We start from the raw sequence: 12,626 nt of genomic DNA on the forward strand, positions 1-12,626 counted from the left end.
CCACCATCAGGGAAACTCAGGAGAGAACAGGGCTCCTATCCCCCTCTGAACCACAGCCCCAAAATTCTACACCACAGATGGATGGAGAATCCAACACCTCCAGAGCAGCTCCCACCCACAGCCACTTGGTGCCAGCAGTGGATTCTGCATCCACACACCGGCAAGGATAAAATAAATAGCGAAATATAACATTCTATGGTGCTCTTCCCACAAGCTGGGATTCCAGAGATGCTGAAGAAATTAGTCTAAAATACAATAGTTGGTACTTTGAAGTTCATAAAAATGCCAATGCAACACACAAGGAGGTTAAGGTGGCAGGAGAAATGAAGCACATTGGCAATTTTCTCTGCTTCCAAATCCCCTTAACCACATATCTTCATAGAAAGGTGACACAAGGATCACCATAAAACAATAGCCCCCTATTTCCTCTGCTTCCAGCCTTCACTCTTCCCCCACCTCAACTCAATCCCTCTTCTCCTGCAGGAGACAATGCTCCTGAGAAGCATCCAGCCTGAACCAGTTCAGAGACATCACCAGGAGAAAACACCTTTATTCAAAAAAGAAAAGAACCCAACTACTGAGATGGGTGAAACTTCTTAAACCCAGACAGTGGTTTCCTTCCCTCTCTCCTCCTGCCCCACAAGCAGCGAGGCTCACTGCTGTGAAATGAAGCAGCTCTGATGGCTAAGGAGACTTCTGGTGCAGGCAGGACCACCTCCTCTGGGTCCTCCTTAACCATGGACATGGACCACCCACCTCATAAACGCAAACTTTTCCAATCTGAGAAACAAACAGGGAAGAGGAAACAACATTTGAATTGAATGCTAAGGGTCCAAAGAGCATCACATCTGTGAGCACAGACCTGCAGCCCCGGCATGTCACTGGGTAAGGGCTGAATTGTCCCTTCCAGTGTGGGCTCAGTGCAGCAGGACACATGGTTTCTGCTGAGGCACAGTGGTGTTCCGCAAAGGAAGCGCAAGATGAAATTTTATCTTGCTCCTAGGACATCCCTCCTTCAGAAAAAGGTCAAGCTTGGGTACCAGACACTCCACAGGTGAACACTTCTCATGCCAGCTGGTCCTCATCCCTCCTCATGAAATCTGTCCTAACCAACATCTCCCCAAAAGCCCAGTGCTCAAACCCTGTCTAATCAGGGAGTGCAAGTATTAAAAAAACACTTCAGAGTCAGATAGCACTGTGCTCAAGAGCAGCACCAGCTCTACCATCGCCCAAACTGTTGCCAAAACCCTCATGGAGGGCTTCATCACCACACAACAGGACATAAAAACCTCATGCCTGAGAAGCAAGGACACCAAGAGTCCCCTAGCAAGGCCAAAAGAACAAGTGGTGACATCTCCCATGTTGTTTGCAGACAGCAACCCTTCCAGCAGTCCCGAGATGGGGACTTGGATCTCTGTTCCTGGGACGTACCCCACAACTGGAATGCCAAGTGCTGAGCCATGCAGATGAGGTTACAACCTGCGCAGCTGCTTCTGCCATCCTGCCCAGACTCACCAGTACACTGGCTCACCCCAGAGTTCCTGCGTGGCCTCTGTGAGTCTGGAAACACTGGGAAAGGCTACAGAACAGTCACATTCCAGTTTTAGAAGGGATATTAAACACAAATGCTGTGAGGCATAGCACTCCTGCTGTGCAAGAATCAGCATCTTCAACTTAAAGGGGTTTTACTTTTCAGAAGTACACCTAGACCCACCTTCCATAAATCTGACCTAGATATTCTTGAACCTCAAGGTAGCTGCAACCAGGCATCCCAGCAACATAAGGTCTACACTCTTTAACCACTTACACTGGCAAAATACCTTGCTGTATTTTAATAGGTTCTTAAATTTCTAGGAAAGCTTATCCTAAAAGCCCACCAAATCAAACAACACATTCCCTAAATTCCAAAGCAAGCATCCAGAAAAAAAAAATAAACGTGCATGCCACTTCTTATTTCCAATTGAGATGGCAAGAAACCAACCAACCTACAAGGACTTCTGGATACAGGGAAGAGTGTTAAGGGATGATTTTTGAGCTTATTTATGCTGGCTCAACAAAAACCAACAGGAGAAATACCGCTAACACTAATTCTGTCAGGTTTAGGGGTACTTGAAAGAGGTGACCTGTTCCGAGAGACACCGTGAGTGTAATAGGGAATCAAAAGGGTCTGGGAAGCAATGATTTGTAGGGTAATATGCAGACTCACAATATATGACCCTTTAGAGCGGTATTTGCTGAAAGCTTTATTTGACAGGCTGTAATACATTATTTATCGGCACAGTACTGCAGCGCTGGCTCTGTTTACTGTTCTGGAGAAGGAGGCTGCCAGGATCTCTCATCAAGTTGCATATACAACTATGACAGAGGAAGCCAAAGGCAGGGAAAACACCGTACATCTTCCCAAACCCCAGCAACCTCCTCTGTCCAAACCAATTTCATACACTCAGGAGTAAGCTGGAACACTTGCACAGGCACCAAGTTATTGCCTAAGTAAAATGAAAGTGAGGGAAAAGTTTCTGAAGACTTTTTATTTGGAAAGATCACAGGTTTCAAAATACAATTTTTGGGAGGAATGAACGCTGAAAGGTTCTGGTGCACGTGGATCTAAACCACTGGGTTTTGCAAGGTGAAACCTGAACTGCTCCAAATACAGGCTGTTAACCTGCAAAGAGCCACTGGATGGGACCAACAGATCCCAGTTTCATTATTTGCTAAAAAACCCCCCCTCAAAAAACAGTTGAAGAAACAGCTCTGAAGATTATCAGAGGTACCAACAGCAGGATAAATGCAAGCAGGAAGGATGAGAAGGAGGAAGAGCCAAACCCAGCCCAAACCACCATGTTCTGGGCATCACCTCGCAATGCTGGGCAGTGCTAAGAAAGTCTATCCAGAGCTGGATAACCCAGACAGAAGCAAAGCACGACCACCACAACCCACCTCTGATGCCTGGAGCGAGCTGCCTGCAACTCCCTGCCTGCAGCAGCTCCTACCCCGGTGTGCTGCAACACAGCCTGCGCCGAGCTGGCATGGTGCCTGCTGCCAGGCAGTCCCTGCTCAACCAGGGACAGGCAGGCAGCACCGTGAAGACCTTGGGTTTGGGAATCACTTCTAGGTCTCGTAAAATTAGCCAGACCATCCAAATTATTCAATTGCCCATGAACTCCATCCTCTCCCTGAGTCCCTGAACTCGCGCACAGGTTGTACAGGTCAGGAAAAACAAACGCTCTCAATGCCACCAGCAGCAGCTTGCTTCTTTTTTTTCCATCTTAAAAAAAAACAAACCCAAAACCATATGAAAGGGAGCTATTTTCACATGAGAAAAATCCAATCTTCTGAACGCTTTCCCTATTTCACACTTTGCTTCTGCTCTCCCAGAGCAGCTTCAGCGAATACATAGCAGCCAGGTTAAAAGTGTACATCTGCCAGTGGTAGAGCAATCCCAGCAGACCAGGTATCTGAGGGATGATTTGATGTTTCACTGACCTTGGCATGCCACTGCTGCCTGAAAGGGAAAAAAAAAAAAATTCCAATCACCAGCAACTTGTTACGCTTTAATGAGCAATTAAAAAAGGTTATGTAAAGATGGCTGCACCTGAAATTCATCCTCATGAATCAAAATAACTTCTTGCCAGCTCCAAAAAGATCTGCAGTTTAAAATTACTTGCAGCAGAGGAATGAAAGTGATGTAAAGGAAAAGAATCAGCAATACTAAGGGGAACGGACATGTCTGATAAAGAGAAGCCCTTGCCTGACTGCTGGGATGGAGAGGGGGATGAGATGAGCAGCCACCTCCCACTGCTGCTATCCAGACCTGGCTCTGTCCTGCCATTCCTCCCCCTTTGACAATGCTCCCAGTGCCTCATCCAAGGGAACAAAGCAGTTTTTCCCTCACATACTCTCACTGAATGGGAAAAGAGCAAAGTTTGGCAGCAGGATGAGTTCCCAGTACCCTGCAGCACACCGAGGGGATGGGGGAGCTGCAAGTGCCAGAGCCAAAATGTTACTCTGAAAAATACCAGTAACTCTCTCCATGGAACTGATACACACAATCTTATTAAGAAATACAGCTCTCTTACTACTTGTTAGAGTTTACGCTGTTTCTGCTTCACCATGGCACTCAATTTGCCATGAAAAATAAGTTTGCAGCAGTTTGATTCAGCCTGGCAAAGAAAAGGGACTGCCTGCATCCCGCTCCCATGGCCTTAGCACACCAACAGAAACAGAGTCAGGAGCTGGAGCACAGGCAGCAACCCACGGAGGTTTAAGGAACGGCTCAGTCTCTGGAGCTGGGAAGAGGAAATGAGAGCAAGAGGACTAATGAATTTGGCAGAAAGACAAGGTACAAGTCTGATTCCTGCAAGCAGGTTTTGTAGCAGGTATCTTCCCAGCCAGCGATTTCAGCGTGCTGTTATGGTGCAGGACTTGGTTTGTCTCTGTTTTGGGTCGTGGTGAAGAGACTGGCTGACATTCTCACCCAAGGAAGCACAGTAAGCCCGCTGCATGTTAACTGCTTCATCTTCTCTGTGATGAATAAAACACATCGCCCACGCTCCCACAGGCATGGTACTTGGGGGTCCACAGGAAGAAGAAAAACACATGGCCCTAAACATGCCCTTGGATTTTGTCAGCTAGCCTGGACACAGCAAACACCTCAGCAACAGCTCCACAACAACAACACAGAGCTACAGAAGCTTCTGAGAGAGTTCCTGCTTGTCCCACCTCGCTAATGGCACAAAACCCAGCATGAGATCCTGCGTGTGTGCTGAGCTTGCCAGGCACAAGCTAGCAGCGGTCTGCCACCTTCCTCCACGGGGGTTTATGCACCCAGGTATGTCACCCAGCTAACCCCAACTCCCAACATGTTCACCCAGATGTTCCTCTTTGCCCATCAACATTGGGGACTACTTGGCTCTTGGTTAAATGACTGTGGTGCACACAAACAAAAGCATCTATGCTAACTAGCTGAGCCCTTCTACTTTGTGGGCTCATAGGGTAAAGCCAAACCTCCACACACACTCTCATGGGAACATAATTAATCAGAATTATACTCTTAGGATTCTGTTTTAAGGGTCCTACAAGAGGCTGTGCTGCCCACGTGAGCACAGGGCTCAGCATGCTGCACTGCGGGAGCTCGGGAAGGGATTTACACACACTTTGTAAAGCCAAGAAGCCTGTTGTTACTGAGCAAAGCCCTCTACTGCTACTAACGATGCAATAAATAGAAATTCCAATAAAATCCTCAAATGGCTTCCCCTGCAGAGCCGCTGCAACAGCCACATTTAAGTCACCCAGTTCGAACACAAGCCAGGTGGGCAGCACATACCACGGCGGTTGTGTTCTCTCCAGGCACTTCAATGGCTGCTTTAATCAGTCCATGAAGCACCCATCCCAAATGAGGCAAAGCTGTCCCCCTGATTCCCAGTGATGTCCCAGCAACACTGGCAAGTAGCTGCATTACCTCAAAGCATGTGTTTGAGGTGTCAGACCCACACCAGACCACTGACTGCCTTCGTATGCTGGCCACAGGATGTTCTCAGCTTGACGTTGGGTACCTGCTTAGTGTCACTGCTCTTAACATCATCGTGTCCGTGCCAGTCATAGTGCTCCAACCACTCACTTGTCACTGCCCATAGCAGACCCAAGCTCCAGCTAAGATGCGCTTTAAGAAGCGGCTGCCTCAGTGTTGTCATGTGATTTCAATCCAACAGCTACATGGGAGGTGACCACACAGCCAGACACACTCTTCCCATGCAGGTCAAGTATGCAGCTGACTGAAGTGGAGCCTAAGGGCCCATCACTCCTCAAAGCACACCCATTAGCACCCCCAGTATGTCCCACCAAGCACAGATGCTTGATGTGCTCCTACCATCCTGACCCCCTAAAAAAAACCCCGCACCAATACCTGGCTTCCTCCACCTTCCTGAACAAGACACTGGGATGGTTTGATTTCTCTGGCACAGATGATTTCCCCACTTGCTTTTGCAGCCTGTACTGAGGAGGAATTCCTTAGGAAAAGCATTTACGTCATGCCTCTGGTGGAAGATGATGTACCTCACCCAACTCTGAACCACCCACCCACCCACCCCTGGCACTCTTCCTTCTTAATGAAGAAAGAGACTGAAATTCAGTGTGTCTGAGATTTAAACAAAACCTCCTGGGGTGCACATCTAAGCCCTTCATTACCTGCTCTGTGATTACTGATGGATGGACACTGCTTGCCTCTGTCTTCTTTATAGCGACTCCTTGTGTTAACTGACAGCTAGACCACCCTTCTGCCCTTCCTTCAAGCTGCACATGCAGCAGCCTCACAGCTTACTCCTGTTTTCCAGATTTGTTCCCCACTAACACCCAACTCTGAATGCTTACCACACCTCTAGCCCACGCTGGATGAAACGGGAATGCCAGCTTTTTCCCACACCCTGAGACTGTACGGGTGACCCCAAAGCTTCAGAGGTCCCTTTCCATTCACATGCCAAGACAAAAGCAGGCTGCCAGAAGCTTTGAATACCATCAAAAACATGATTTCAACTGCCTGCACAGAAATTCCCAGCTTACATATGTACAGGCTGCACTGTGGCTCCTTAACTACAGAGTTCCCTGACATGAAACTGTTCACGGTGGCCAGATGATCCCATTTTTAACAGTAGATGTCACTAAACTCTGTCATCCACTGCTCCTTCATGGCTATCCATCACCAAGTCACACTCATCAGCCTTATTTCTATTCCCTAAGAGAGTATGCAGCTCTGCAGGAATAAGTTGGCTAACTCGTCTCTCCTTGGCACTAAACCTGTCACCACTTGGACTCTGGTAAGGACATTTTTAGGGACACCTAGCTGTCAAGTTCCTCTCCCCTTCCTGAGCTGTTGCTTAAAGCTTACCATGAAGATACATTGAAGCTAGACCCAAGGGATGACAAGAGCGACCCAGAGCCAGATACAGACCAGTATGATCTCCAAGAAAACCAATCCGCTGACCCCTTGGTTCCCATTCTGCTTCTTCCAGCTGGGAATGACCAAGAGAAAGAGGTTCAAGCTGAAATCGGTCTGTAATAGCATGAAGGGACAACTGGGTAGCAGAGGATCAAGGCAGGAGGTCTCCCCTCAGTAAACAGGTCTCCTCTGTGGCTGTGCCACATGTCTCTCAGGTTCCCAGCATCCATCCTGCCGCTGCACAGACAGTCCCTAAGCACACATTCTATCCGTTGTCTTAGCAGAGAAGCCGCTCCTAGGCAACACACCAGAATGAAAACATAAAAGCCCAGCTGCTCTGGGCTTTTCTTTGGTTATGTAAAAAGCAGCTCTTTTTAATGGTATTTACAGCTTATTAATATTCCCCTCCCTGCTCTAATTCTGTGCTTTACCTATTGCTTCTCTCAGCAGCAATCAGTTGGCCTTTACCATCGTCAAGCCTTGCACACATCCCTCTCCCACTGCTCATGACCCAGCCACAGCATTCGTGTTCCCCAGGGCCAGAGCCCTCAAACTGTGCAAGTACCCCTTATTGAGCTGTGCTCTCCTGATGCTGCACCCCGACCTCACTCTCCTTCCCATCAAATCCCTCACCCTCTGGAACAAACAAGAAACCCTTAAATACAGAAAGTTTAAGATGCACCGTAACAGCAGTAGAAACAAACAGAGATAGACAGCTCATTACTGCAAGCTTCATTGCCTACTTTAACATATCAGTGAAAATGTGTATCAGTCAGCAAGCTCATATAAAAACCTGACAGAACCCCAAAAATCTTGGGCAGCCCAGTAATACCACAGTTCTGAACGCTTGGTACAGGTCCTCAGGTACCAGCTACCCGAGCAGCAGCACTCGGAACAGAAAGGCACTTAGGAACTCATGTCATTACCCTAAAATCAGATTGGGAGGCCTTCTGGAATCACAGCATTAATTAAGATAAATTTGAGAAGCAAAGTGATACAGGACTTTCTAATGAGGCACATGCAGATGGAATTGCACAGCACCAACGATCACCCCTTCTTCATAACAAACCAACCAAGCAGGAGTTGAACTGGAATCAGTCACAGAGACAAGGGTTTGCAGGGTAAAGCAGCTACACTCTCTGCCATCACCTGTTATGGAACACACAAAACAGCGATTTTCTGGAAGGCAGCAGCGACATGGTCCCTGTGCTACAGCCTCACTGAATCCCATTCTCCTTCTTTGCTCCAGTGCTTAAGGCCTTTTGCTTGGGAGGAGCATCCTTGATCCTCAGGCAAGCAAAGATCCCTATGTCTAAACATAAGGCCACAAATCCGCACGAGGATTTGACTCCTCAGCCCATCTGAAACCCCTCATGGCATCCCACCACCCTGAAGCATAGACCTTAGTTCACACCAGATCGAGATGTGGGGTTGCTCAAAGCTGTGCAGCAGCACAGCGTCACCTCTCCTGCCAGGAAGACAGCCCCACACCTACGAGGCGTAGGGCTGGATTAATACCTGTTCCACCTATCCAGCTGAGAACAAATGCCCTCCGTGAGCATCTGTCAAGGAAACAATGTGCTATAGAAATCCAACTGTAGGCAATTAGAGAAATAAAATTACTTTATGAAAGTCTTAGGCCACAGGCACAGATCCCACTGCTGGCAGGAAGGCCTGGGGAAATAAAGCAAGACTAAGTATGGAGAGGAAATCACTGCTTTTAGCAGGTTTCGGGTTGCCTTTTGGAGATAATACAGATGTGGAGAACAAAGGAATAGGATAATGCATCTTTTATAGTGCATGTACAGAATTGTAGAAAAATTTAGGCTGGAAGAGATCTATGGGCTGGCTGCAACTCCTCTCAGTCCACCAAGGATGCAGGAATATCTAGGACAGACACTAACAAGCAGAAACCGCATAAATGATGATGCCAAGACCTATCCATCTCCCAAAATCGCAGAGTACTCTCACAAAAAAGAGAGAAAAAGCACTGTTTGAACCAAATTCCCTGTCCTGACAGGGCACGTCATAGCTGCAGAGGCCTGTCCTCATCACTGCTTGTCACACCAAGCAACAAGGAGGAGTCTTGCTATGGGCACCAATGCAAGGCACCAGGAACACAGCAAGAACGCCGTGAAGACTGTGCCCAGAGCCTGCCCCGTTGGGAGGGTTGGTTCCCATGGCTCAGCCTTAGCTAACCTGGGCCACCCCACAACACAACAAGGTGGCCATGGCTTCCTCGGAGCAGCCAACCCATAGAAAGTTGTGAGAAGCCATTAGACACTTCCCTTCTCCCTCTGGCTGCGGTTACTTTTCTCATTCTTCTACTTCCCATGAGTGAGCTGATGGCTGATAAAGTGATGGAAAAACTACTTTCATCAACATAATAAGCAGAAAGGAAGAACACCACACCAGGCTATGGTTACTTAAGAACACTGCAATGTTCAGGGCTTTGCCTGATCTAATTCCTCTGAGAAATTTCTGCTCCATCTCAAAAAGAAATATACTTCGTTAAAAAAAAAAGAAGACCTAAAATCAGTAGGAGGAAAGTGGGTTCAGATGGTCAGATGCTATTGTTCTACCTTCAGTCAGCAGAAGAAACCAGCTTTCAAGCATATTCACTGCAGATATGCCTGGATCCTGAGCTGAGGGGAAGACAGCTTTAAAGAAGGTCTTATTAAATTGGATTTCTTTTGGGAGAGAGAAAGTGAGCATCCCTGTTTGGGAAGAGAGGTACCATATCCCTTGGGGGCCGCACCAGCCCCGGGAGATAAGTCTTCAGACCTGCTCACAGTGCATTTCCCCAAAGCCTTTTCTGGAGTTCAGATAATGAACACGAACAAAACTTGGTTTTAAACTTGACAGCCCAGCTTCAGACCATGTACTAACTTTGCTAAGGCAGCGAGGGGCGAGTCGCTGAGGGTACAGGAGTTCAGCTGAAACCCCAGTAGATCTGCCACCAGCTTTTTTCTGCTCCTGCTTATCTGCTGTTAACACTGACCACGCTAAGAAAAGGATGCAGAGATGATGTGCCAGGGCTGGCAAATGCCCACTGAGCTCACAGGCTCGTTACCCAAATTGACACACAAAATGAGGGAAGTCATTAAAAATCACTGATGTGAGCTACCCAAATCTCTGCAGTACGGTATTTCCTTGGGACACTTCTCATGCTCTTCTGATTTGCACAGGTCATGGTAAACACTTGAGGAATGTCCCTTCTCTGAACTCCCATGTTTAAGTAGCTGAGTTGGTGAGACTGCTCCCTGAAAAAGGAGTGACACAAACCCACTAGACACTGGCAGAGAAAAGCCACTTCACCGTGAACAAAGACATCAAAAGCAAAGCAAGGAGAGAAGGTGGGAGACAATGTCAAGAGAGATAAAAGCAGAAGGGGAGAGAGGCCACATTATGTAACACCCAAGGCAGTGAAAGGCCTGTATTCCCTAAATTGATGAGAACTATGAGGAAAAGAGATGGTGCTTAAGCACCAGGAGCTCAGAGGGAAAAAGTAAGTTTGACAGAACAGAACTGTTACTGCTGCATAGGTCAATTTTTCTGTTCAAAGGAGTATCCATAGTGCTAAGCACAGCACTGTGCTGTGCTCGTGGGCGCCGTCAGGAATTCACTAATGATGCATTTATAATTTTCATTAACTTACCAAGACATAAATATCTCATACTGTCTGCAATTATAAACTAATCTGTTAGAAAGGCAACTAAGGCTCACCAGGAAGACGCAAGATGGACTGAAATCACTAAAACCAAAATTAAAACTGAAGTGTTGCAGGAAGAAAAGAACAAACCTTCATCAATACCTCACTGAAACTGAAAATGGCTTCTTAAGGGTGAAAGTGGAGACCTGTAAAGGGAACACAGGACTCCAGCAGGGTCAGGGGTAACACTTCAATGCTACTTAATGCCCATCCCTGGAGTAAGTGGAGCAGTGGGAAAGCAGGGCGGGGTGGTAAACAAGGAGAGAATCATCTCTGTTTCTCTTCTCTTTGTGTTTCAGCTTTGTTTTCACTGTATTTCATTTGCTATCTGTAGAGGCAGTAAGGAATCAGTCTTCAGACTATGAAGAGCATTTTCTTCAACCAGCCTATTCCCCCAGCAAATGCAGAGCCACACCACCCGCTTGAATGACCAGCTCAATGCAGTCAGTAACCCAAACACCCTCAGAAAACAGGTTAGTCCTTGGGTCCATTTCTTACTTAGATTCATAAAACTCCAAATAAAAGGGAACTAATTCAGGTTAAGGCCACAGCAACTGATCTAGCAGCAGCTTCATAAAATGCTGTTCATTAGCTGATCATGCAACCCAGGCACATGGACATTCACACACCAGCAAGAACTGGCAGTGCACTCCAAATACTGCCATCTTAACAGGTTACTGGAGGGGGAGGAGAGTTTCTTCTACACAAAATCCTTGAGCCAAGCCCAACCCTTGAGCCTGCTCCAGAGAAGGGCACTGTTTTTGAGTCCACTCCACCCGGGACCTCAGACACAGACAAGGGAGTCCCCACTGCCATTCCTGTACCCGCTTTAGTCAAAAGAACCAAATTTTAAAGCTTTGCACTCCAATTCCAGCTGTGTGACCGTGAGCAGGGAGATGGGAAGCTGCTGTTAACTCCTGGTAACACCGAGACAGGAGGCTGCCTTCGGTTCAACTGAAGGGCACATTAACCTGAGGGTGAATAGCAGTGGTCACCTAACAGAGACGACCTGTTTACCAGGATTCACAGAAGGCTCAAATGCTTACACAGTCAAAACACTCAGAATAGCCAAGTAAACTAGAAGGCAGGGACAAAAGCAGAGAGCCCATGCCGTGCCGCCCCCTCCACCCTACAGAAAACATGAACCCAAACCTCAAGCTTCAGAATGTCGTGCTGCAGTTTGCGCTGGAAGTCAAGGAAGTGAGAGATGGTCAGCTTCCCCTTCAGGTCTGCCCCAAAGAAGTACGTTGTCAGGGCAGAGTTGAAGCCGGTCTTCAGGGTGTTGCCTGTTGTAGACCGGTCCCTATGGCGCATGCCCATGCTGGTTTGGGAACGAATGATGCTCTGGACCTAAAAACAAGAGGGAATACATTAATACCAAAACCATTTGTGCTAACCAAGGATCTGTACAGGTACTCCAGGCTCTGCCACAGCATTCCTTATTTTTTTCCCTTCTTCCTGAAATAATTCTCAAAAGAGGTGACAACCCAAAAGCTTAGCTTCACTCAGGCTCTGTTTTTTTTCAGTCCTCTCTAAAAACAAGTATAAAACACTTACAACCAGTTTGAAGAAGTGATACACACAGTTTGAGATGCCTACACCTGGTCAGCAGAGAGCAGCTTCCTCCCAGCAAAGACACAGGAAGAGAACAAGGCAAGACAACTGCGTGAAAGAAAAAGCTTAAAGACTTGGGCACAAAACCAGGGGTTTTCCACCCAAGGGCACCCCCCTCCTTGCTGCCTGTCACTCACTCAACTCTCAAGCTCCTACGTCCCTGGGGCTGTGTGGCAAGGGGCTCTCCAGAAGTCCCACAGGCTGCACCAGACCAAATACAATGCCAGCAGAGTAAGTGATGCAGAAGTAGCCCAGTTAGCAGCCGAGCAGGATATTTGCACAAAGACAGCCAAGTGTGAAAACACACATTATAACAGCAATATCTCCAGGCTTTTAGCAAACCATGCCAGGAGGCTGCACCCTCCTCCT

The 12,626-nt window shown here is 47.5% G+C and overlaps 1 protein-coding gene across 3 annotated transcripts in view; it reads right to left on the reverse strand.

Annotated features, from left to right (window-relative positions):
* MICU1 (mitochondrial calcium uptake 1) overlaps nucleotides 1-12,626 on the reverse strand; it is a 102,340-nt gene that overhangs the window by 16,505 nt on the left and 73,209 nt on the right. For all 3 annotated transcript variants that reach the window (XM_084265600.1, XM_084265599.1, XM_084265601.1), the window contains one exon: nucleotides 11,796-11,993. In XM_084265600.1, the coding sequence (XP_084121726.1) occupies nucleotides 11,796-11,993 (198 nt within the window). The remainder of the gene's footprint in view (nucleotides 1-11,795; nucleotides 11,994-12,626) is intronic.

Source organism: Gallinula chloropus (genome assembly GCF_964237585.1).
Source record: "Gallinula chloropus genome assembly, chromosome: 5".
NCBI classification, from domain to species: Eukaryota; Metazoa; Chordata; class Aves; order Gruiformes; family Rallidae; genus Gallinula; species Gallinula chloropus.